Genomic DNA, 26,370 nt, shown 5'->3' with positions numbered 1-26,370 from the left:
GATATTGCTATCACCAGTAGCATATCGTTGATCGTTTCCATTACTATATCAAACCATGTTCGCAGCGTCTTAGTGTCAAGTTTGTCAACCGGAATGAGACAAACCACATCCTTGTACTTCCCGAAAAGTGATTGCACCATGAATGTTAGAACCGTCTTGGCGGTATTCCCACTTTCCGTTAAACCAATGAAAGAACCGCTTGTATATTCCACGCGCTGTGCTGTGTAAACCTCATCTATCATTAAGGTGACAATTTTTTCTTCTTCGGATAAAGATTTAGTCCTTTCCTTCAAATATCTCATATCAAGTTTGCCTGGCGTCACTGTCATATCTTCACATAGTCTACGCAGGTGGCGCACTGAAGATATCCCTGTGAATGACATCGAATGTCCGCAATCATGTTCGACGCGTGCGTACATGCGTAATTGATTTCCACTAGTCTTCAGTTATAGTCCAGTAGGCGTGAGTTATAAGAGGTAAGGTTTGAACCACCTGAAATCGGCGTCATTATAGCACATATTCCATAAAAACTCGTAAATTTTTACTTGCGCAAATCGTCGCCGAGGCTACGTAAGACACAAGACGCAATGATGAGCAGGCGTATTTAATTGTTGGACGCTTTGATAAGCGCGCGAATTTAATTGTTCAGCGCGTTGATAAACGCTCGTATTCAAATGTTCGACGCGTGCGTATTTCATTGTTCACGACAGATCAGGGAGTCGCTAATTACCAGTACTTCCGGACTCGTCGACAAGCTTATCATACGCCTATAATCGCCAACACGGGGATGTTGTATAATCGTTATTTACGCATCGCATGTACTTAACCCTAATGAATCGATGCTACGTTACTAAATTCGGGAAAAATCGAAACCCCCCCCTTTTATTTCAAACCCCCCCCTTATTTTTCGGCTGGCTACGCACCTGTTCATAGCACATGACCAAAATCGACGACATTTCCAATCAGCATGGCCAAAGCATAATATTTACTACGAAGTCGATGGGTTGACATGGCAACCTTCCACGGATCACTACATTTTGCGTCATATTGACGCAATAACGTCATACATCCTGGATTTGTAGATCTACTAACTTCGCACGAACATCCAATGTTTTGGCGTGCGGATCATCTACTTCTAAATCGGGAGATCTTGGAACTCGCAGATTAAGCGAAAATCCAGGATGTTTTTACTCAGCTTTTTGGCCTCCACCCGGACCGAGTAACACTGGGCCAAAGTAGCCCAGATAATCCTCTGGTAATTGAACCCAAGCCGCTAGCGTTGTAGGTGGCGGAAGTCACCATTACGCTAGAGTTCCCTTGTTTGGATATTAGTAGAGATAGGTAACCAGCGACGGTATTATGTTCCGGTAATATACAGCGATAAACTAAACATGTAAACATTAAACAACAGCCAAGCCGAAGTCCGTCAACTCAGCAACGTCAGTATGCTGGTGCTGGCGGCGGATAATTACGTCACACAACAGATGCTGGCGGTGCTTAGTTACGTCACACAGTTCCGGACGAATAGCCTGGACTATGGCTGCAGGCTATTCATCCGGTTCCGGACGAATAGCCACTGCCTTTATGTTTATATGTGAAATTACATGGAAAGCAACGGGATAATATTTCTGATGGTATTTTCGCATAAAAAAGCGTCTGAAATTACATAGTACAGTGCACCGTAACCAGTGAATATGCGTGGGACAGCGGATGAATATATCCATGAATCACGGCAGTCTCGGGTCATTTCAAAATTGACCACGCCTCGTCTGTCTCGCGCACTATTGGAGTTGCAATTTCTTGAGACCATAGATCTGGAACTGGCTTGTTTTGTTGTACGGTAATCGGTAGCTATGGAAGGAAACTGTGCAATCTGCACTATTTCGTATTCATCTGATCAGGTTTGTTCTAAAGTGTTGTTGGTCATTGCAGTGTGTACTCAAATCGCCCGTCTTCTCTTTTGTATTTAGAACATCAGTGTAACGTTTTGCGGGCATGTGTTCCACGGAGAGTGTATTTCGCGGTGGTTGAGGGACTGTGGACCGCGTAAAACCTGTCCACAATGCAGAGCACAGTTGAATGACAGTCAGGTACAGCATTTATTTGGAGACGATGCCTGTTCTTGCCAGTAATCTCGGTAAGAGAGAGAGAGAGAATCTTTATTCGTATACATTACGCATCAACATTACACTACAAAAATGCAACAGTGAAATGCGACATGCAAGGTAGACGGGAAGCTCGATATGACAAAGTCTTCAGAGTCGAGCCACCCAGGACAGAAGCAATTTTCAAAGTTGATAGCTAATAAACAAAAAATTAAATTACCTACCGGTACCGAACGAAAAGAAAAATAAGACATAGTAACAGTATCATGGACCAATTCGAAATACCATGCAAATACAATTCAGCCGTAGTTAGAGATAAGAGAATGAAAATATTGTTTTTTAAATGCATTAGAGTCTAAATTGCGGAGATTAGGTGGCAGCTTGTTCCAAACATTGACACCAATAAAACTGATCGAATTTTGTACTAGGCTGGTAGAGTGGTGTTGCACAGACAGAGACAAGTTAGAAGAAAATTTTACCTGCTGTAGGCCATGGCGGGTATCTGATTAAAAAACGATACCCGGTAGCCTACTCCAACTAGTTTCGGCACCCTCTTTTCATTACAAGGCAATCTTGTGATGTATTGCATGGTTGTAACAAGTCAGAAGAGTCCTCGAGTTACAAGTTGATCTCTCTTTTATAGTTTTGACTCGAGTCATTTTATCTTCACCACGAAGTCGAGTGCAAGTCAGCGAGCAGAGGGTCTAGTCCGAGTCCATGTCATTGCGTTGACTGCCCAGTTTCGAGTTAATGTCTTGTTAAAACCACTTTTTATAACTCTATTTGGTGATATTGAGTGGTTCGCATTAAAAAATATACTAATTTTCCTCACTATGAACAGTTTCTGGTCGCATTTTCAAGTACCAGTACCAATAGGCAAAATAGCAACAGCGTGGATACTTTATTATTCTTCGAAATTACAGTGAAATGTTGGTCTTGGCTGTCTGAGACTCGAGTCATATTACTTGGTCTGAGTCATGTGCAATTTCCTGAGTCCTAGTCGAGTCAATACACAGATTGACTCGAGTCGAGTCATTTCCGTATTCTGGGAAAATGTCTCGAGTCGAGTCATGACTGATTCATTAGAACCCTGGTGTATTGATTAGATAAAAAAATTCTGTGTTAAAATCTGCCGGTCCGTGAGGTCAAAAACGGTCAAGAACCATTGATGTAAACTAAGACAGATCAAAGTTGTCACTCGTGGTGTGAACTTAATAGTCGAATCGAACATGCTACCAGGTCTAATGTTGTGTCACAAATCTGTGAATCACGGGAGTGGCGGAGTTTATCAAGGGACAAGCCTTCAACATCTTGCACTTTTCAATTAAGGTGTAAAATTATCAAATATCTTACAGTGCCCTGACCTGATTTTAATCTCTATTTTCAAAATCAGTAAGACAGTAGCTTTCGATCAAGACCAGTTTTATTCAATTTTTCGCTCTGAATGCCAGCTACGTTTATCTAGATATCCCTGGATTACCTGAATGTTCTCATCCTTTGAATTCATGTTGGATGAGTGATTTTAGATTGTAGTTGGTGCATGATGCTCAACAGTAATCTATTAATAGTAATTTTATTGCCGTAGCTAACTAAATAATTTAATCAGGGTTGTAATGACTCTAGTCATGACTCGACTGCAGCCACGATTTTTTGATGACTCAACTTGACTCGAGTCATTTTCTCAACAACAAAAAAATGACTCGACTTGCGTATGACTCGAACCAATTCATATGGCTCGAGATTCAGGCGGTCATTTCATTGTAATTTCGAAGAATAGCCTAATAAAGTAACCACGCTATTGGGATTTCGTCTATTGGTACTGGCACTTGAAAATGCGACCAGAAACTGATGATCAAGTGAGGAAAATTAGTACGGTATGTTACGCCATGAACACGAACGATTCCATATCATCAAACAGAGTTATAAAAAGTGGGTTTATCAAGACTTTAACTGGAAGCTGAGCAGTCAACACAATGACTTGGACTCGGACTCTAGTCATAAATACCATGACTCAGACTCGATTCTCTGCTCGATGAGTTGGACTCGGTGGTGAATTGAAAATGACTCGACTTGACTCGAGTCAAAACTATAAAAGTGAGATTGACTTGTGACTTGGTTAATACCGTGAATTTTATACAATGTATTTGACAGGTGGTTCCGAAGATATACATGAACGTGAACAAGCAGCAGAACAAGTTGAATGCTTGCGAGTTGAAAAAGGATTTGCAGCAAGTGCGAAAATATCGTCGATGCGCCCGCAGTGTCATATTTATGGTTTCTTTTCCTAGTGTCAATCGCTAGTGGGAAAGTTGGTGTTGGAGAACCATAAGCTTGAAGATTGTTTGGAAACGAGGACGAAGGAAAGGGATGCATTGAAGAAGGAAAGGGATGTATTGATCAAGGAAAGGGATGTATTGAAGAAGGACATGGATGTATTGAAGAAGGAAAAGGATTTAATGAAGAAGGATAGGGATGTATTGAAGAAGGCATATGAAAATCTTCGATTCAAGTGGAATGTGAGCGATAATAATTTTGTTGCCACTTGTAGTAGTCAACATTGAGGTCCATTCTGTTTGATCAGGGTTCCTAAACTTTTTTCGGTCGCGACCCCAAATTGCGATTTGAAAATTGTCCGCGATGTCAACTCTCCAATTTGGTGTGCTGATTACTAAAATCTGGTCATCACCTTCGCCCAAACCTACTCACGGCCTGTGTCGCAAAGCTAGCGACTATGTGCGCAGTAATAGCAATGATGAACTCTTCCACCTCCGTCCTTAGATTAAAAATCTACTCAATCAAGAGTATAGCAACATCTTTAGGATAACAATGTATAAATTATTCTACCTCGCCGTGCGCGTGCGTCCTTGGCATATATCAGGGGTGGGCAGACGTGCTTCATGCACCAGCTGCAAATCATAAAGCAATGTTCATCAGTTCTTTCAAGTACTGCTTAGCATTTAAAGAAGATTTCGGATCGGTAATCTTATTACTCCGTAAATCTGTCTTTGCTGGGTAACCAGTGGCAAAGTTTTATTGTTTGGTATCGTAATGGCGTTTCTAGTCTTCAGCTGCGTAACTATTAAGCGAATCTTCACTTGTTTGGCACAGTTAATGTTCGCTGAATGTAAACTACTAAACTATTGCTCCCATTCTGTCAGTCAGCGAGCAGAGGGTCGAGTCTGAGTCATGGTATTATGACTCGAATCCAACTCCAAGTCATTGTGTTGACTGATCAGTTTCGAGTTAATGTCTTGTTTGTTGATATCAAGTAGTTTAGATTTAAAATATACTCATTTTCCTCACTTTTAACAGCTTCTGGTCGCATTTTCAAGTACCAGTACCAATAGGCGAAATACCAACAGTGCGGTTACTTTACTATTCTTCGAAAATACAATGACATGTCCGTATTGGCCGTCGGTGACTCGAGTCGAGTTCCAGTCAAGTCAAAACCCGGGCTGTGGAGTCGGAGTTTGGCAAATTCTCACTTAATGGAATCGGAGTCTCTTTTTAGCACGTCTTGGAGTCTGGAGTTGTGAATACTATAGTGGCTGGAGTCGGAGTCGTGGAAAAAATACTGATTGGAGTCGGAGTTTGTGAAAATGACGTGTACCACCTAAAAATAGTACATTGAACGCTCTCTCTTTCATGCTGGTGACGTCATATTTTGTGATACGATTGTTGATATACCATGTTCTTTCCAATTCTCCTCTAGTTGCTGACGATTACCCCTGACGAGTGTCAGCCGAAAATATTCGGCTTCATTTCAATATGAATATACTATTCAATTGTATATTGAAGTTCTGTACCTCCAAGAAGCTCTTCAAGGATTGAATATATGCAATGCTTTAATGATTCATACATATTTGGATATTAGACAGTCCATGTTATAAAAATATGAAAAAATGAAGGATATTTAGAAAGGCATTCCTTCATGTTAATTGCATAGTGAATAATTCGAGCTGTGCCACAATGAAACAATTCAGAGTCGGTACGTTTAAACACTCAGAAGTCGGAGTGGGAGTTGGTATAACGAAAATGTCCGGAGTCTGTGGTAAAATTTACCGACGCCACAACCCTGGTCAATACACAGCTTAGATCGTGTCAAGTCATTTCTGTATTTTGATAAATGTCTGGAGTCAAATCGAGTCATCAGGAGATCGCGAGTAGAGTAGAGTCTAGTCATGACTGAGTCCTTACAACCCTGGTGTATTGATTTTATAAAAAAATTCTGAGTTGAAATCTGCCGGTCCGCGAGGGCAAAATAGGTTGAGAACCACTGATGTAAACTGCACGATTCAGAGACGGCTCAAAGTTGTCACTCGTATGTTGTCACCGGCGACGGTGTGAACATGTTACCGATTCTAATGCCATGTCACAATTATGTGAATCACAGGAATGGTGGAGTTTGAATCAGTTCGAAACTTGATGTCTTTCTTTCATGAAGTGACAAGCCTTCAACATCTTGCACTTTGCGATTAGGGTGTAATATTATCAAATATCTTGCAGTGCCCTAACCCGATTTTAATCTCTATTTTCAAAATCAGTGCGACAGTAGTTTATAATTAAGACCAATTTTAGTAAATTTTTGCTCCGATCGCCAGCTATAAGATTACCTAGAGATATCTATAGATATCCCTGGATTACCTGAATGTCCTCATGCCTTGCGTTCGTGTTTAATGAGTGATCTTAGATGACAGTTGGAGCATGATGCTTAACAGCAATCAATGAATTGTAATTTTATTGCGGTAGCTAACTAAATAATTTTATTAGGGTTGTAATGACCCAAGTCACGATATTCTGATGACTCGACTTGACTTGAGTCAATTTCTCAAAATAAGGAAATGACTCGTTTGAGTCATTTTGTGTATCAACTCAACTTGGACTCGAGTCATTACACATGACTCGAACCATGTCATATGACTCGAGACTCGGACGGCCAAGACCTATATTTCATTGTAATTTCGAAGAATATTAAAGTAGCCGCCCTATTGGGATTTCGTCTATTGATACCGGTACTTGAAAATGCGACCAGAAACCGCTAAAAGTGGGTAAAATTAGTATACTATAAATGCGAACCAGAGTTGAATAAATTGTTACTTACAAAAATTACTTTTTTATTTTGATGACAGAATCGCGAGTCAGTGGGGGAAAAGTACGCAATCATGCTCACGCTGACACAGGGATTGTTGAAGATGGTAGCTCTGGAACATGGATTGCCTGTGGATTTTCTTGACCAATCAGATCTTGCTACTTCCCTCAATCCACCATCATACTCGCAAGTACTTGGCCTAAGTCATAATTCCAACGGGTCTTTGTAATCATTTACTCGAATTATAATGCCATACCGGTAAAAATAACTGTCTTCGCCTTATATATGATTTTTCATCGTTCTTCAGCATCATACAGCTTCAGATTTGAATAGGTTCACTTAATTTTCAATGACTTTTCAACAGGTGCATTAGGTCCTTTTACAAAGGTACATTTGGAAACTTGCTGAATGGCAGAATTAATTGTTCCGTATTCAGCTGGTATAGATGAAACGTCATAGGCCTGCAAGTTTATTAAATACTGAAATCGACATCAATCGCTTGTTGAGAAATTATCCAACTTGGATGCGCACAAGCAATATACATTAACTATTAATGAGAAGAGTTTTGAACGAGGCATGTTCAATTTTTTATGCTGAAGAATTATTATATATCTCACAAGTCATGGCTTGCACTTCAATCAGTGTTACAAAGGTTCATCCTGTGCAGTTCACTGTTGAAAATTTGTCTGTGAAAATGGATGGCCAACTAGAACCAATCAGTCTGGTCTATACAGTTTCCTTACTTTAACCAACGAACCAATTCCTGTACAAGCTACCCTATGTAGTGGCCTGTACGGATGAATAAGTATTACAATAAATCAATGGGATTTCTGTTGATGCATGTTTATTTTCCTACTTTGTTGATCATCTGAAAATCCCAATCCAGGGATTTATCCCTTTCCCCGCGGGTGGATCCTATAGGATCCATGCACAGTTTTTCACAAACACGCTTCAATCAATTAACGACATCTTGCGTTGTAGGGGTCGTAAACGGTTACAATGATCGTCTAGAAATAGCGATTGTCGATACGCATACGACCAGCTATATATAAACCATTGCCTTATGGCATAACCTGTTCAAAATGCAGATTGAATACAGAAAAACGTTTCCCGCAAAATACAATGTGTAGCTCAGTTCGCCTGAATGAACGCTAATCTTATAATTCCTTACATCTTCCGTTCTACACGTCGTAAGCAGACACAGTTGTCGTTTTAGAGTAGTTGTTGATCGCAAGAGTTCATTTCAACCATAATATCGGCAATTAGTTGGATAGAACACTCTTCAAATTGATGAGAAATATAGCAATGTTCTGTTACGTGAAAAATGCCGCGCACGTATGAGCATTGGCACATAAGGCCATATACATTCACTTACGATTGTCTTACACAGTTGAATGTCACACACATAGTTAGATGCAGTCCATAACACTTCAACAAGATCAGTATCACGAAGGTTGATCGTATATAAGTTACGCGAAGCCAGTGCTAACCACTGCAGACATGGGTGTGGAAGTTGGCGCGAGTGTACGGTATTCGCGCCTGTAATACCAACATCATACAGACAGTTGAATCATCCGTTTTATATATGTTATCCTTGAGCAGTGTAGTTTGTCAGTATTCCACTTATGATTGAAATATATTGTATTGTGCCAAACGTAAATATATCGTTTTACTTGAATATATATGCCGCGATGCGCATGCGATACACAATAAACCATATTGACGGCATATCTGTGCCTGAGGAAGCATGGAGGAGTTGCAGGTTATCACTACCGGTCAATTCAACCACCATGGATTCATCTGTTGTTGTTCAAAGAGCAAGGTTTATTTCAACGCATAGCAATAAATCGTACAACTGATTGATAGGCAATTACCGATTATATACAATGATATTGTGACGGCCAGACTATCAAAACAACGCGCGCCGCGTGTGTGAGCCTCGTTTGCAAGATGCGCGACGTTGAGCACGTGTTACATAAACGGCCTTCACACTCGACTGTGTTACGGTATGAAGCTCACTCAGGACATTTTAGAAAGGTGATATTGCTGTGAAATCAGTCAGGCGATGATTTCACCCCGAGAGCGTCTATGTATGACGTAAAGGCAAATTCAGTAACAAAATTCTCTTCTAATTTTTCAAAACCTGAAACACTTCTTCTCATAGCGCTTTCAGCTCTCCCAGCTGATCAATCCGAGTAGCTCAGTTGGTTAGGCAGCTGTTTCCTGCTTACAACGATATATTGGGTGTTGGTTCAAGTCCCACTGTTCGGATTTTATGATCTTTTTCGTGAGAGCGGTAAAATTTGGACTCGAGGCCGACCGCGGAGATAGGGTTAAGACTTGTTGCCAAAATTGAAACCCTGACATGCCAACTGCCAAGCCTAGCATATGACCATGGAGAATACTTTGCTGGCTGCGTTGTTGGTTTGTCATCATAAATTACTTTAATATACAATTGAATAGTATATTCATATTGAAATGAACCCGAATATTTTCGGCTAATACGATTGTTGATATACAATGTTCTTTCCAATTCTCCTCTAGTTGCTGACGATTACCCCTGACGAGTGTCAGCCGAAAATATTCGGGTTCATTTCAATATGAATATACTAGTCAATTGTATATTAAATTTCTGTACCTCCAAGAAGCTCTTCAAATAAATTACTTTCCACAAACGTTTTGTCACATGTATTTCACTAGTTCATTAGTCTTTATTTCAGACGTTGTGTTCGCTTATTGCACGCCTCCTGTTCGATTCAATCTTCTATTCGTTATATATCTGTCTTCCATATGGGAGTTTTATTTGTAGAACTGTTTTCTATGTGTTTTTATGCTGAAATGGTTAATTAATGCTTTTCCAGGCTGTGAAAGTTCTGCGAAAAGCCAAAGCCACTCCATCGCATTCAGAAAAAAGGTGTGTGGGTTAGGATTTATGAATGTAGGCCTGTACAGTGTCCACCTATCTGTCTACAAATCTGATTTGTAATCCATTCTTCATTTACCGAAGGAGTTTATTTGTGGACACTTTCTTTTATCTGGTGCGTCTCCCTATTCATTAACTGACTATTTTTTGACTTAGTTTTATCAATTCATACTTGAAAATATTGGAACCCAAGTAGCCCGAAATTTAACCTTCCGTTTAAGTCGATTACATCATTCTCATAAGTTAGCTCAATAAGAAGCACAGTGATGTTTGTAGGGTGTAGCAGTGGTAAACTGGAGATATGGACATGACACATCATATTTCAATAACAATATCTGGCACAAGCTATTTGAAGTTTGGATGCATCGGAGATATCTAGACTCCTGTCATATCCCCGGTATGCGTTCGTGAATCTGGATAAAAAGTCAACCGATTCAACTATTGCTAGGCCTGGGGAGATATTTATTCCTAGTGGCACAACCAAGTGCATGTGAAGGGTACATGCATTAGGTTTATTAATCAATAACTAATAAAATAATTATAATGCTGCAATTCGAATTGGGATTTCTTATAAAAAGAAATCAGCTAGGCGAAAAATCGCTAGGCATTCGAAGTAGTGAGTCAATGAACAATGGGCATCTCAAGCAGAGTGTCATTTGCAATAGACTGAATAGAGTCTGTCCAATTAGCAAGTGCAAAAAAGAGTGATTATCTAACTCTACTCGAAGTTCTAGCACATGGTTTCTTAAACTGGGGTCCGCACCACTGGAATAGATCGTAAGATTTTCATTTGCCTTTCATGGACACGTTGACGTAGTCTGCCGACCCTCAACGGATTCACGGACCCTAGTTTAAGAGCCTATGTGCTAATCATAACGATGTTGAATCAATCGCTATTATTATTAGTAGCAAATCTGACAGTAACCCAAACAGATTTTCGATGACTAGCACCTTCACCGTTTACTCCGATATATTCACTCAATTATTAAAAAGATACGACATCTAGCGTAGGGTGCGTTTCCAAAACTTGAGAGCATTAATTTGAACACCTTTACGCCTATTTTCATGTGTGGACAATGGACATGAAATGTACTAGAATGGCTGCTTCTGAACTCCTGTAAGCTACCGTACAAGAAATATCAATATTCGCAGTGTAACAGTCACAGATTATAGCTGTCTGACTCCTACTACCGTGCTGTTTTGTCGTGGAAATTGCCAACACCAATATTTCTATCAAAACGTAGTATTGACTCTATATTGTCAACGAAGCGATATTTATGACACCACCTTGACGCCCGTGGGTTTTACCTGGACGGATGCCTCTCCTCTGTACCTGAAAGGACGCTCATGTTTTCAGAACATCTACGACAGCGGGACTTGTGGGTCAAGAAAGCCCAGCCCCAGCGACGTCGCAGGCCTCCAAGAGAAAAATGAAGCTCCGGGACGGTACAACCAAGACTTCCCCAAAGAGGCCAAGGCTGCTTTCACCTGCATCGAATTCGTCAAAGGCCTAGGACGCATAGCGATAAGGAAATCCTCGTTATGGTATAACTTGCTTGGCGAGTTGAACATTTGAAGGGTACCGCGATCTGTATATGATGTGGTATTACAATGGGCGAAAGTGTGCAAAACCTTTAGCAGCTAATAAATTCTTTCCTTTGGTGTACAAGTCACATCATTTCAATTTTTATCAAGGTAGAACTATTAGCCGGAGCGGCTGGGAAAAGAGACCAGAGACTTATGGTTAACTTGGGTTACCATATTGTCGAAATCTGAAAAGTGGACACTTTTTCAAAGTTTTCAGACTTGAAAATCGGGGGGTGAATCCTGAATAAATGGTAAATTTTTCCCACTGCGTGGTCGGTTGACTAAAAAAAGGGAATCTTTCTCGCTAATCGCCCAAAATACGGTTTTTCTTACGCGTTATCAGGTGCTTGACTAAGAATGAAAAAAAGTCAACTTTCCGGCCAAGCTCCCAAAATACTCGCCGGATTTACAGTATCCAATTCTATTTTGCCATATATTTAACCTAAATTCTCAAAAAAGAGGATAAAATCTCAAATATGAGGACATTTGGGCGTCCTCCGAGGACACTTTCTAAATAGAGGACGTCAGGACGAATCTCTTGAAAGTGGACGTATGGTAGCCCTACCATATATTGGAAATCTCAAAAGAAGACACTTAAAATTCTTAAAATACAGAAGGAAAAATTGGTAAATTTATGAGTTCGTAGTTGGTTGACTAAAGAAAAGTTCATCAATTCGATTCGACTCCCGAATTAACCGCTTTTTCCGTTAATTTTATGATAAAAAAATAAGGTCGTCACTTTTATTCGACTCCCGATATGAATGAAATAATTGCAGTCATATCACCATCTGCCATTTTCCATTGAAAGCCTAACCTGACTTGTTTTATAATTCGACTAATTGAAGCGAAATCCCGGTAATCTAATCTACTTAGTGAAATATGACAATGCTGAATTGCTCTTATTCTAATTCGAATCTAATTACTGGTTTTCCTGAAAATGCTACAAGAGGACTATATAGTATGGTTGCCATATGCCCTCCTTTTTTCAATAAATTGAAAGTTTCCTGGAGGACGCTCAAATGTCCTTTGTTTCGGAATTTGCCCTCTTTAAAGAGAAAGTGTTGGAACGCCAGGGTTGGCTAGAAAAGAAACGAAAAATACTGCTCGATGGGTAGCCTACTCCGGGAGCGAGTTCGGAAAAATTTACTTTTTCACAATTTTCGTTCAACCCAATACTATTACTCGAAACTATTTCGAGATCACTCGTATTCTCCGGTATTATAGCTTTTACTTATTTTTTTATAACTTTCCTCTATTTCGGATCTCAAAATATGGTAACCATACTACATACGTATAGTGTGAAACGGCTTTGGAGCCCCGGAGCCGTGCATTTTTACCGGAGCTCTATATAAAATTCAGCTGGAGCTGGAGCCAGTTATTTGAGGGGTAGCTCCGGCTCCGACGTATTTCATAAGATGCTATTATATATGCAATAACCGTATCTGCTACGTTCACCGAATTCAACAGCAGGCCTTCGCGATATTTCGAATCTTTTCTTACTAACCATGTTCCTGGGGGTTTAAAAGCAGAGCAGTGGTATGTTCAATTTTTATATATGAGTGCCGAACCTCGGTATGCGACATATGCCTGTGAATATTGTGGGTATTCGGCATACCCGCAATTTCATCATCAGCACAACCTTGTTGGCCAATTGTATACGGTTCGAAAATAATGATCACTATGTATTACGCGAAATATGAGAGAGGATAAAAACGTGATTTTGTTGCAAATGCCGATATGACGAGCACGAGCCGAGAAATTCCGTCTCATCATTGCTATGAATCGGATAAGCAAATACTCGTTTTTTCGTGATAGTTCTTTAGTCGGGCCGCGAAAGTGGACAGTGTTATTGCGAGTATGCAATTATGCATGCTAATTGCAATTCGTTACTGCGCATCATTGTCATCTCCAGTAAGGATTTTCGAGCTTAATAGGGGATGGCAGAAGAATAGGCCAAAACCCCATAGTATTCTATGTTGGAGACAAACTACTGATTTGATACGCGATTTCCAATTTGTAATCATCTGTTTCGTAAACTTGTAAATGTGTAATGTGCATACTGCATAGTTTAATTCGTTATGGGCATGGCGCAATGTGCACGGTGTGGGAGCTCTAGCCCCCTCTCTCCTATCTGTATGGAGAAATACTACATCACGTGACTTATCGCATAGTTATAACTGATCGCATATTAGTCCCTTTCGATATGAGACTCATGTACGCCGTATAACCTACTGCTTGAAGTAACCATCCGTCCAATACATATGGAAAAGGCAATTGTCGTATATTGAACTACCGGTCAAGAGCTACACGCAGGACGTTCGTATCCGCTACTGCCAGCTAAGGATATTGGAAGCCGCCATCCGTAACATACGGACTTGCTGTATATACCATCGCAGAATATCGGACAGACAGCTCCTTTCACCGCAACGGCACAGTGTTTATTCGATTCATTTCAACGGGAAAATATTATTCCGATAAACTTGATCGACACCGGATGGACTGGTAACGAGTGCACCAATATCGAACGTCAAACCAATGGCCATTTGGTACAAATCGAATTTCTATTGATCACGTCGTTATGTCCGCCCATTTTGCCCTTACTACGGTTAAAGTTGAATAATAATCGCACACTTAAAGATTGAATTAAGCTGTATGGTAATGGTAATGAGTACAGTGCCAGTGTTAAAACACTGCATCAGAATTTTAATGCTGTGGCACGGAGTAAAATGCTTTTTTAGTTTATTGTAATATACGACGGTTTACTAAGATGTGACTGGACCCTGGATCTGCCAATGCGTCGAAACTGATAATTTAGTCCAGTCATCAATAACATCCCAAGTGCCGCGGCTAGACTAATCATATTTTTGGTTGGCCTAGCGAGTTCACAATCTGAGCAATTCAATTTCGATAATATCACAGAATTTCGATAATATAATGTGAAATTAGCTCGCGGGCTACTCAAAGCCTTCTCGCGGGCCACATATGTCATCATTATCATCATTGGTTTATTAGCAATTTTATCAGTTCAATACACCACAAAAATGCGATACAATGAAAAGACAGGAAGATGTCGAAGCGACAAGGAGTAGTCTATGGAATCTGACACCCACCTTGGCCTATGCGATGTAAAGAGGAGGCATGCACACTGAATGAAAGTAAAGAAGATAGTATAGAAAAAGAAAGCGACAAGAAATAGGGCGGCATGTCATGGGAAGCGAGATCGATAGGTCAGTTGTGGTCCGGTAATCTTGAGGATGGACTGTATCTATTTAGTAGTAATTGCTTGTATTTCGACTTGAATGTGGACATGCTCGTCGACTGTCGGATGGCCGGCGGGATATACTGTTCCACACATCAGGTCCGGCATATTTGATAGAGCGATGATCTTTTCGGTCGATCATATAATATTTGGACGACGTGGACCCGCGTGTGTTGTACTTGTGCGCTTTTGATTCAGAGGGCCGCGGGTTGCTCACCCCTGATACAGACAGACACCTTCGATGGTTTTCAGAGCCGGAGCAGTGGTAATAATGCTGCTCCGGAGCTGATGTATGATAGAAGAAAGCGCTGGAGCAATGCAAATTTACGGCTGCTCCGAAGCCCTGGTGTGAAACGAGCAGGTCGGGCAAGATCGAGTGTTGAGTGGCGAGCAGACCTGGGTTGTTCATAATTAGTGATCGATTACGAGGGTTACAGCATTTTCGCAGGGTCGTAACCAAGTCGCAAGTCAATTTCACTTGTAGTTTCGACTCGAGTTCAAGTCAATGTGTTGACTGCTCAGTTTTCAGTTAAAATCTTGTTGAACTCACTTTTTATAACTATGGTGATATTGAATGGCTCACATTTATAATATACAAGTTTTCCTCACTTTTAGCAGTTTCTGATCGCAATTTCAAGTACTAGTAGGGCCTACCAATAGACGAAATCCCAATAGGGTCGTTACTTTACTATTCTTAGAAATCACGATGAAATATCGGTCTTGGCCGTCTGTGTCCCGAGTCGAGTCATTTCCGTCTTTTGAGAAAATGACTCGAGTGAACAGAAAATCTTGACTCGAGTCATTCCAACCCTGCATTTTCGAGCATTTGCAATCGATTATTGCACATGCCTAATCGATTTCTTTGTAAAAGAACGATTACCCTCTACTTCTACACGGGCTTATAAACTGAACACACGTGGACAAGTTACGGTGCTATATTATGTCAGGTTATTGTTAGCAGAAACGTCGGATTTACACGCTCCACTTCTCCTAACAGTATGAACTTCGATCGTCGGTGCATAATGAATTGTCCAATCGTAGTAGCGTCAAACATCAGTGGTTCTTGATCGGTGCGTGGACGTCAGGAAGGACACACTCTCATCTTATACACATGAAACGCCCGTCTTGACCATGCAGTAGGGATGGTGTGAACCTCTGAAAGGTTCAGGTTCGCGTGAACGCGAACCTTTTTGAAAGGTTCTGTGTGAACACGAACGTGAACCTCGTGACGTCATATTGCTAATTCCAACCCTTTCTTTCAATGAAGTGATAGCCCATGCCCTATATTAATGTACACGATACCTAGCGAAGATTCGGCCCACATAATGCCACAATGCTGAAGTACATATCGGCATTTTAAACGTCGCTAAATGTATCAACAACGGTAATCAAAGGATATAGCCTAATAATTGCATAAAATCAGTACATTCCGTCGCTTTGCCAACAATTCGACGAGGACTTACCAAGGAATATAAGCTTACGCCTTAACGGTCTTAGCCAGACCGGACAATGTGTTCGGAGTCTGAGTATTGCTACATTGATATTGAGCAGAGTGTACAACGGGTTTCTATACTAGCTACCGATACCACAAACAACAAGTTATGCAGCAGTAGCAAGCACCTTAATCGCACGGATTTGGTTTTAATTAGGGATGGTGTGAACGTGAGGTTCACGTTCGCGTTCTGTGTGTGAACTTCAGAAATTCAGAGGTTCACGTTCACAAACTAACCTTGGTAGGTTCTGCACTGCGAACCTTTTTCATATATTACCATTTTTCACGTCATTATAACATCTTTGGTGGAAATTCTTTGCATTTCAACTTCGCACCACTCTATGCATCGCGCTGGCAGCATAAAAAAATCAACATCAAGAGCGCAACACACTACAATTATAGGTAGTCAGTGAATGATGCTTTTTTAACCAATCAATGAAATTGATATCGTTATCTGATGTAAAAAATCTATCAGGTGTACGGGGTCAATCTTGATTTTATATGTTTATTGCATCATAAAATCCAAATCCGTGCGATAGGGGTGTTGGCTGCTGCTGTATAACTTGTTAATGGGGTAATATCGGTAGCAAGTACTGAAACCCGTTCTTCACTCTGCTCAATATTAACGTAGCAACACTCGGACGCCGAATACATTGTCCGATCTGGCCTAGACCGTTAAGACGTAAGCTTATATTCCCTTGCAAGTCCTAGTCGAAATTCGTGGCAAAGTGGCAGAAGATATTGATTTTATGGGATTATTATATCATTTGATTGCCCCAGTTGATGCATTTGGTGACGTTTAAAACGTCAATATGTACTTCAGCAGTGTGGCATTATGTGGCCCGAGTCGTCGCTGAAATGTTCACTGAAATGTACGGTTGGAATTAGCAATATGTCGTAACGTGACGTCATGGGGTTCACGTTCGCGTTCACACAGAACCTTTGAAAATGGTTCGCGTTCACACGAACCTGAACCTTTCAGAGGTTCACACCATCCCTAGTTTTAATAATACAGTAAAGATGTGAAGTCAAGATTGACTCAGTACGACCGTTCGATTTTTTGCATCAGAAGACGATATCAATGTCATTGATTGGTTGAATAAGCATCATTCGCTGACTATGACTACGTATATCGATTGCGGGTCAAGCTCACAGCAGAGAGTCACTAAATATTCACAAACAGAAAGCTGGATATTCCGAGAAAATTTTTGCAACAAAGCAAGTGAAACTTTTAAGGTTGTCGAGGTGCATGGTGCATGCTCGTTTAGTGTTTATTTTTTATGCTGCCAGCACCATGCATGAAGTGGCCCGCAGTTGAAATGCAATAAATTTGAGCCAAAAATCTTATAATGGAGTGAAAATTACAATTTACCAAAAGGTTCACAGTGCAGAACCTACCAGGGTTCTGTTGTGAACGCGAACCTCTAAATTTCCGAGGTTCACACACATAACGCAAACGTGAACCTCACGTTCACACCATCCCTACCATGCAGGGGTAGCCTATAGGCCGTGAGGTTGGAGTTCGAATTTGAAGCCCTGTCATTCTGAAATCATAATTCTATCTCTACTGTTTTAAAGATCGCATTTATTTCCAGAGGTGGTCAGTAACGAAGTACTTCTACTTTTACGAAGTACTCAAGTAGTTTTCCTCTACTTCTGGTACTTACTCAAGTAGATCTGATTTTCGCCACTTCTACTTCTACTTCTTAATATTTTGTGATCTACTTACTTACTTCTCGCTATTTTCAGTTTGTCAAGTAGAAGTAGTTCAATCTTCCAATCAAGAAGATAGCCTGAGGAATTTCGGAGCTGTTTTCACGGAATATTAACATTTAATTTTCATAAAAGTTTAGTAAATCACAGAATTTTCGTCGTGCGCAGTGGATACGGAGTGACCAGTATGATTTCACGGAAGTATCGGTGAATGTAATTTAGTTAGGTGGGGGGGTTGGCGTGGTTCCGTTCACACCACATTGTCGCCCTTCACCCATATGAAATAATTCATCACAGTATATATGGCTCATCAAAACGTTTGAAACTGATGTTTCGCAATCTAGCATTTTCTTGTCATATCGTAATCTAGCATATGTCTATGGCGTGTCCTAATCTGGAAGAGTGGACTTTGACGTTTTTGTTTTAGAGCTGTTTTAGCATACTACCTTTGAAACTTTCTGGACTAAAAACATGAAATACCTATTCTGCTTTTGGAAGTAGTATTTATATTTCACTAATTCACAGTATCATATACTTTGAGTTATAATAATTAATATCAGTTCTTTTGTCCAAATAACATACATGTTGAAGTATAAAAGCAATTGCAGTATTGCATTTAATTTCTGGAAATAAAGCTACACAATATGGCATTGTTACGGTCCACCATATTTTTTATTAACGTTTACTAATCGCGCAAAGTGTTTACCCCGTATCCTATACAACTTCTCCGTATTGCTCTTCGACTAAACTACGGGCCTTATAATATGGGGGATGGCGCCATACCATGCTATTTTCCAAAACGTGTTGTTCGAGAAAACAGGATTAGTATCGCATTTCCTCATCAATACTATCATTTTCATCCCATGATGTGGACGAATGCTTATGCTTATGCTATCGAAAATTGTATACCTGCTGGTATGCATCAATATGAATCAAGCTCGTCACCTACCACATAGCTCAATTTGCACCTTTTTATAATCCACCCAATCAGGATAGTTTTCACAACTACTTACTTACTTGAGTACTTTTAAAGTCAGTCAATTCTACTTCTACTTCAAGTAGTTTTAGGTTGCTCATGAAAGAAGTACTTCTACTTGTACTTGAGTAGATTTTTTCTTCGCTACTTCTACTTCTACTTGAGTAGCTTTCTTGACTACTTTGACCACCTCTGTTTATTTCTGAACTAGTGTCTGAATGGGAGCAGCAGATATATAAAATACATATTTGCAATGAATGTTCGTTATAATATGTTCGATTTCTGTGAAAATCATATTTTAATGGTGTTATTATTTTATCACAGTTTATTCGAATACCAGTAATCTGGACTTTGAGTAAGGCATCAGACGCAGTGTCGTACGGCGAAGTTCATCGCTGGTGAGGCACTGGCCTCTTTAGAGTCAGATATTTAAATGTGCATTAGGGCTATTCAAAAATAACTTTTTTATCGGATTCCAGCCATTCGCTGATTAAATTGTCGGGTTACCCTAAAAAACGCAGCACGCCAAATTCGGTTCAATACTAACAAATATAGGCCTACGCAGATCCAATTAAAATTTTCAATTTATTAGGGAAAATTAAATTTGAAAAAATGATTGTTTTTAAATTTTCCCGAATAAATTCTCCATTCGAACGAAATATTTTATTGGTTGATCATCAACTGAAGTCTTTTCACAATATTATAGGTTTCGACGTTTAATTTCAACGTGTAGGGGTACTATATGCAAACCGGTATCTCATCTAAACATTGAAACTTTGGAACATGATGTGCGAATCATTTCTCCTCGTACAACATGTTGTTTCGTTCCTCGTTCGCCATAGAACTCAAGCCGTGTCGTCTGTATTGACACGCGAAGCGAAAGTTTCCCTCCCGTTCCGCTTTACCGAGATCCACGTCAATGTAGCAGTATTCGCTTTCGCCTGGTCTGGAAGTTTCCGCGTCAGCGGAAGATTGAGTAGGCGTGGATGGGTGGACATCGCGCCTGCTCCCGTAGATGATAGAGTTCACCATGGTAGCCGTGGAACTTTGGTTCCGCATCATGCGCTTTCGAGATCTGGCATTTGTGAAACTGCGTCTGCGCGTAATCACGTTCAATTAAAAAAGCGTTGGCAATTGTAATTTACGAATGATTGATGCTTGAGCAAATTAGCAATATAGTTTGACTCGGAATTGCAATCAGTTCATGTTGCTGCACGGAGTGGTGTTGGTTCAGCGTAATTGCACGTTCCAATGCTACAACCAGCGGATCGGCAAAGTTTAATACCTGAGTGATTTGAAATCTGAATCGGGTGATATGCTTCGAGTCGCGTATTCTAGTAACACTAATCACGACGTCATGTGAATATGAATGATGTGAAAAGTTGAAATAAGCGACCACGAAGAATATAATGGCAGTTCCACATCACATTAAGGATAATTTGGTATTTTTCCATAGGTGTTTAATTGCGCTTTATGACAACGTAATTTTCACTGACGTACGCAGCTTTGTACTACCAATCTGTATGACGTGATACTGTCAATCGAGGTTTACGGCCTTCCACAGTGGAACATAGTATCGAGCCTAAATTCTCGTTGATAAAATAATTCGTAGTGGCGAGGGGCATATAATTTGAGTACTAGTCTCGAATCACTTCAATTAACATTCGAACAGACTACTCGAATCTGAACCGAACATTAATTCGAATGATTCGAGCCGAGTAGTGAGAGATGATTTGTCGAGTAATCAAATGATGCGCTATTCGTTTTTTCTAATGACGAAAATTATAGTTTCGACCTTCAAACCTCGATTTGTCTTATCGCAGCATACCAAACATATAGAGGAAATGACATATCTGTAACGACGAGGTTAACCTACAGCATTGTCACAAAGAGCAATGAAATACGTAGGCCTACGATCGAAAAAAATACCATATATTCTTCAATGAGATGTAGAACTGGCCTTTCATTATATGTCAGTGGTTTTCTAACTTTTCTAGACACGCCTCCCTTTTTGATAGTGAAAATTCCGCGCCCCTTATCGTCATGTCACAAAATGCAACCAGAATGCTAGCAATCCCAACGGATAGTTTGATGGCATGAAAGGTTATGACTGTTGATGAGTGAATCCTCATATATGAAATTATATACAGAGCAATAACTATGAATTCGACGTAAATCGCGCGAAGCGCGAAAAATTTCTCAGTTGTCTGCAGCTTCGGGTCCCTTTTCAGATGCTTTCACGCCCCCCAGTTTGAGAACCACTGCGTTCTATGTAGTCGCAAGAAAAAGTACGTATTTGAACTTTCCATGTCTTTCATTTACTGTTATGACCTCATCGACTCTATTCGAATCACTCAAGTATACTCGATTTTGCCGAGCCCTAATGGTGATAGGGAATATAGCCCAGTGAAAATGGCTCAACATGTCTATTTGTCTAAACACCATGACTACTGAACAACAATAACATCAACTACAACGACATTAACAACTGTATGACAGTATATGTGCTATCAATGACAGCCTGTCATCAACGTAAAATACGAGCATATGATAATATCTGGAAAACAATCAACATACCTTCTCACTACTATCATTATAATGGCTGCCAATAACACGGCACAGACACCGATTACAGAAAACATGATTGCATATCTCCCGCTCTCGTCAACTTCGTCGTTTTTAACAGAATCGACGTTGTTTTGACCCGGTTCCCGCATCCTGGCCGACTCGCTTGTACTGAAAGTGGGCTTCGTCTTTGGAGTGGTTGTTTGGGAGTTGCTGATCAAATTGAGGGTAGGATCTAAGAAATTACCATATAATTGAAAGTCGAAGAAATACAATAGATTTCACATTACATCCTTTAAAATCGCTGCAATAAAAGATAGATCCTCGATCTGACTTGCAAAAATTACCGGAGTCCAAAATGCGCAGCTATAGAATTGGAACTAGGACCACTCACTCACACGCAACTAGAACTAGAACTAATATTATGCCTTAACCTTAAAAACCACCCTGTGGCTATAGCGTCTATACACCACTGTTAGTAGTAATGACTGAGCTGGCAATGGCTTTAGTAACATCACGCAACAAATATCACGATTACAGGTATCACGATTCACGCCAAACGACGACACGTGTTTTCATATTTTTTAAATAAACAACTAGAACTATATTTGAAGAGCTTCTGGGGTGTATAGAACTTCAATGTACAATTGAATAATATATTCATATGACGTCGAGGAGAGTGGCCGTTCACACTTTCATTTATGGGCCTTGCAGTCGACTTTTATCAAAATACGTCACCCTAGTTTTTACCAACAGACAGGACCGTGACTGCCGCACCCCAAATCCCCCAATAGGTGGGGGCGATTTCGAAAAGTGCCCAAAATTATTTCCTGAATTAACAAAAATAATGTAGCATTGTTTTGAATATTTATGCAACTTTATTGAAACTTTTTTCGCGCTACGCGTGATTTATTGTTGTCCATATCTTGATTTTTGAACTCTTCTTCCAAGAAAAAAATTCGCATGATTTCTAGAAATGATCCATTTAATCGACAGTCATTAAGGTGCCACGATGCACCAAGACATATGAAGCTTTAGGTCATCGAACATGCGATTCCGAGAAGTGTACCAGAACGATCGTCTCCCAGAAAACCTTGGTCGAAAAGGACTGTCGTTATGCTGACCGAAAAAGTTGATATACATATATGTTTAATTGCTCAGGCACTGAAATGGCTGGCACCAAATGTTCCTGTCCTGGCAATCTGAACCCCACAAGAAAAATGCACCCCGAAGGCAAAAATTGTATTTGCTAGTGAAGAAATACCAATTTGACATCGTGTGCGTCTTTTGGTAGTGCGGTTGGTCGATTTCAATATCTTTCGACATGGCAGAGAGGAAGTCACGAAATAACATCATGAAACGAAGTCGTTATACCAACGGAACCGCTCGAATATGCTTAATTATTATTTACGGGGCCATACATTTTCCAAGACAACACCTCACTCAGCTCTGCCGGCAAAAAGTTTGGTTTATCACTCAGTGGGGGCCCAAGACCAACTCTTCTTTTTTTGGGGGGAGAGGAGGGGGTGAAGTGCTGTTTCGGCCCTGCCAACAGAGGGAGTTCGTGTACTATCTAAAAATATACACATTGGGCTTAAGCGATCTCTTCGCCTCGATTATTCGAAATTCAATGGCAGTTACGACGTATGATGACTCATCAGGTATAACAAAAATTATAAAGCATGTAAGCACGTACCAACGAATAGCAACACTAACAAGAAATAAGTACACAAATCAATTTAATGTCCAACTTGGCATTGGCTTTGAGCTTCAAGAAGTGTGTCAAAGCGAGGAGAAATTGCAGAGAATGCAGTATAGGCCTACGCACTACGAAGTAGTTGCTTGACGCTTGACATTTTACTAAAACGTGCTTCACATGCATAAGTTGATCACAACAGAGAATCGTTTTTCTAGGCCTTGACTATCAAATTGCGATACTTTCCCTATTGAACTTGACTCCAAAATTCAAGTAAGTCTTCACTTTTAAATTATTGCTTGAGCTCGATATCGGACTGCGTGTCTAGCAACTCAAGTTGATAATTATTACTAGCAGAGCCACATTAACGGCAATAGGATTTGAAAACATTTTCATTATGGGCAAAAGAGGATTCATTCCGCCAATGCGGCGGCTGAACTCATCAATAACGTTGCAGATAAGCCAGTTGCATGCATCAAATGATCCATTGGTTTGATGGTCAGATACCGTCGGAAAATGTGTTGTGCCACCCCTTGCACTTAAGTCTGGTCGTGAGCTGACTTACATTTGAGTGCCGATCAGAACGCATTTGAGTGTGAGTATACTTATATGACGAGTTGAGTAACGAAATGGTTGCTGAGTAGAGAATCGCTGCTCGACAGCAGGGGAATTAGTCTTCACCCTCAATTATAAACTCCAAGCCAAGCAAGGGTAAATTATTCAATATGAATTATATTTTTTTGCTATACATTGATTTTTTTAATGTTTTTGGGGTATTTTCAAACGTCAATGGGAGCCGCGGTTGGGAATCACTTATGTACAATGTTCTTTCCAATTCTCTACTAGTTGCTGACGATTACCCCTGACGAGTGTCAGCCGAAAATATTCGGGTCTGTTCAATACGAGTATATATCATTCAAAAAAGCAGTGGTTAGTTGACCGTCAACTAACTAGGTTGGAAGCTTGTACAACCTCGATGTCCATCAAATGACGGCAAGTTTAGACACCGCGTCACATTTTTCAACAAAAATACTTGCTAGACTGTTGAAATTGATCACCTTTTCTGCAATACACTTGCTGGTATCTCATGTTCACGCCCCTTGCAAACGTCATTGTGTGCGTGAGATCGCACGGGTCCTTGCGTGGATTGGCATCGGAGCAGTGGGACTCGTTTCCATATCCTCCTCGAAAATTTAGTATTACCGGAACGTAATAACTATCGGTATGAAATATCGAGCAGTGAGAGTATCTTCTTGGTAAACCATCCGATAAACAATGTCGGTCGTTCGTGTAAACTACGCAAAACGGATTATCGTTTTCACAGGGTACCTCATCTGTAACAGAGAGCCAACAGTTGGCGAGCGTATCGACTGGATGTGGAAGAGTATCAAGCAGTGCATTAATAACGAGAGTATTAGGGTTGCATTTGAAACAAAAACCAATTTAAAACAAACATGTTTAAAAAAAGGCCCTAATTTAAAACATGTCTTTTTTTGTTCATCCATGACGTCACTAATATTCAATTGTGACGTCATAGTCGATTGTCATTGACAATTGAAAATATAGGGTAAATATAGCCCCTTTGACGAAATATCTGTACTATTAATGTGGAGCCGACTATTTTGTGGGTTCCAACCATCCCATATCGATATACGTCGGCTGTATCGGGTGGTAATTGTCCGTAGGCTCAATGGCTCATACAACATGTTTTTTGGAAAATATTTACACAATTATGGCATGATTTTTATTAAAAATTAATTTAAAAAAACACAACTTTTTTTTCAAAAAGGCCTTTATTTAAAATACTGTTTAAAACATGTTTCAAACAAAGTGTTTTAAAACACCGTTTGTTTTAAATGCAACCCTAATTATTAATAATAAAATACTGGTAATGGCGCTTATGAGAGAGAGAGAGATATGATATTCTTTTTCGCCTGCACCATCGAGATGCTTTGACGACGGAGTTGCGATACGGCCCCATGAGGTCATCTTGTCTGCGCCCCCGTTTTTTTCTCCTCCATGCTATCCGTGATTGCTGAGCGCCCCGTGTATAAGACTTATTATTGAGAATTCGAATCAAATAAATATACGTGCACTGTTTCGTTTTAGTGCCATGGACTTGTACATTAAATATACGGAATTAGCCTACATTGTACTTAAATTTCATTGATACAACCGTACATATACATATACCCACACGCATACATCTATATAGAGATGTTTTACGCGTGAACTAATTTTGACGAAAGTACTGAGTCGGCGTACTGATTGAACAAAAAGTTCTCTGACTGAATTACAGCGATCTGTAGAGGTCAATTTCCTCACGGCACAGAACCGAATTATACCTTTATACAAGTAGAAATAGTAGCGTATTACATTTGAATAAGTATAGCTTAAGTAGAGGCATATTACTTGAGTTTTCAAAGAAAAGGAGAAGAGTTTTATCATTGCTCTACCGGAGATCAATTTCTATACTCACATTTTCCGAAGAGCAGAGTTGCCGAGCAGATCTTTGACCCGTGGTTTGTATAGTACAGGCTGATATCGTCGATTTCGAAAACGCTGTAGCTCGAGTTGCTTATAAAAAGGTAGTAGTTTTTACATGCGACGGCATTCCTCTCGGTTGGATAATTCGGAGACCTGATAGATCCACTCGAAAGCAGATTCCAAAGGAAGTCGTTGCACCGACGGTATGCATTGGATTCGCCAAACGAGGTTCCTACAAATCAAGGTCGACGATGCTTTTTGTTTGTTTCTAACCGCATTTCAATTCATATCATGATAGGGATATCATTGATGTTATTGTTACGGTAAGTTCAGGACTGATCCGCCCATTATACTTGTGTAGTGGGTAGCCTACACTCTTAGCGAAAAAAGCGTGTATTCACATCCGTGCCCTACGAGTGATATACAAGTGTGAATGACCATTGACCACCCGCGGTACATGAATCCCGAACCTACCTCA

At 40.2% G+C, this 26,370-nt stretch overlaps 3 protein-coding genes across 4 annotated transcripts in view; 2 read left to right on the top strand and 1 right to left on the bottom strand.

Annotated features, from left to right (window-relative positions):
- The window catches only part of LOC145432945 (uncharacterized), a 109,423-nt gene that overhangs the window by 7,281 nt on the left and 75,772 nt on the right, over positions 1–26,370 (top strand). The window lies entirely within an intron of this gene.
- LOC145432947 (uncharacterized) lies at positions 1,586–11,790 on the top strand. Of its 2 annotated transcripts, XM_080309788.1 has the most exons (7): positions 1,592–1,901; positions 1,971–2,090; positions 4,257–4,337; positions 4,394–4,621; positions 7,235–7,384; positions 10,056–10,108; positions 11,475–11,790. In XM_080309788.1, the coding sequence occupies exons 1-7, from the start codon at positions 1,854–1,856 to the stop codon at positions 11,629–11,631; spliced, it is 837 nt and encodes a 278-aa protein (XP_080165914.1). In that variant the 5' UTR covers positions 1,592–1,853; the 3' UTR covers positions 11,632–11,790. The 2 variants fall into 2 exon arrangements, with proteins under 2 accessions (XP_080165915.1, XP_080165914.1); XM_080309789.1 differs by lacking the exon at positions 1,971–2,090 and having other exon boundaries at positions 1,586–1,901.
- LOC145432943 (uncharacterized) lies at positions 19,711–26,148 on the bottom strand. Its single transcript, XM_080309782.1, has 4 exons — positions 25,885–26,148; positions 24,464–24,739; positions 21,722–21,944; positions 19,711–20,240 (listed from the first exon to the last, which is right to left on the bottom strand). The coding sequence occupies exons 2-4, from the start codon at positions 24,516–24,518 to the stop codon at positions 19,940–19,942; spliced, it is 579 nt and encodes a 192-aa protein (XP_080165908.1). The 5' UTR covers positions 24,519–24,739; positions 25,885–26,148; the 3' UTR covers positions 19,711–19,939.

Source organism: Botryllus schlosseri, chromosome 2 (genome assembly GCF_051294905.1).
Source record: "Botryllus schlosseri isolate E-star chromosome 2, Bs_hap1, whole genome shotgun sequence".
NCBI lineage: Eukaryota > Metazoa > Chordata > Ascidiacea > Stolidobranchia > Styelidae > Botryllus > Botryllus schlosseri.
This window is presented reverse-complemented; position numbering and strand designations above follow the sequence as displayed.

Coding starts and splice junctions, on each gene's coding strand:
- LOC145432947 (XM_080309788.1), top strand. CDS start 1,854: ATGGAAGGAAACTGTGCAATCTGCACTATTTCGTATTCATCTGATCAG. Junction 2,091..4,256: donor CACAGTTGAATGACAGTCAG/GTACAGCATTTA, acceptor TGTATTTGACAG/GTGGTTCCGAAGATATACAT. Junction 4,338..4,393: donor TGAAAAAGGATTTGCAGCAA/GTGCGAAAATAT, acceptor TTCTTTTCCTAG/TGTCAATCGCTAGTGGGAAA.
- LOC145432943 (XM_080309782.1), bottom strand. CDS start 24,518: ATGACGTTTGCAAGGGGCGTGAACATGAGATACCAGCAAGTGTATTGC. Junction 21,945..24,463: donor GCAAGTGTATTGCAGAAAAG/GTGATCAATTTC, acceptor GTAATTTCTTAG/ATCCTACCCTCAATTTGATC. Junction 20,241..21,721: donor ATAATGATAGTAGTGAGAAG/GTATGTTGATTG, acceptor GATTACGCGCAG/ACGCAGTTTCACAAATGCCA.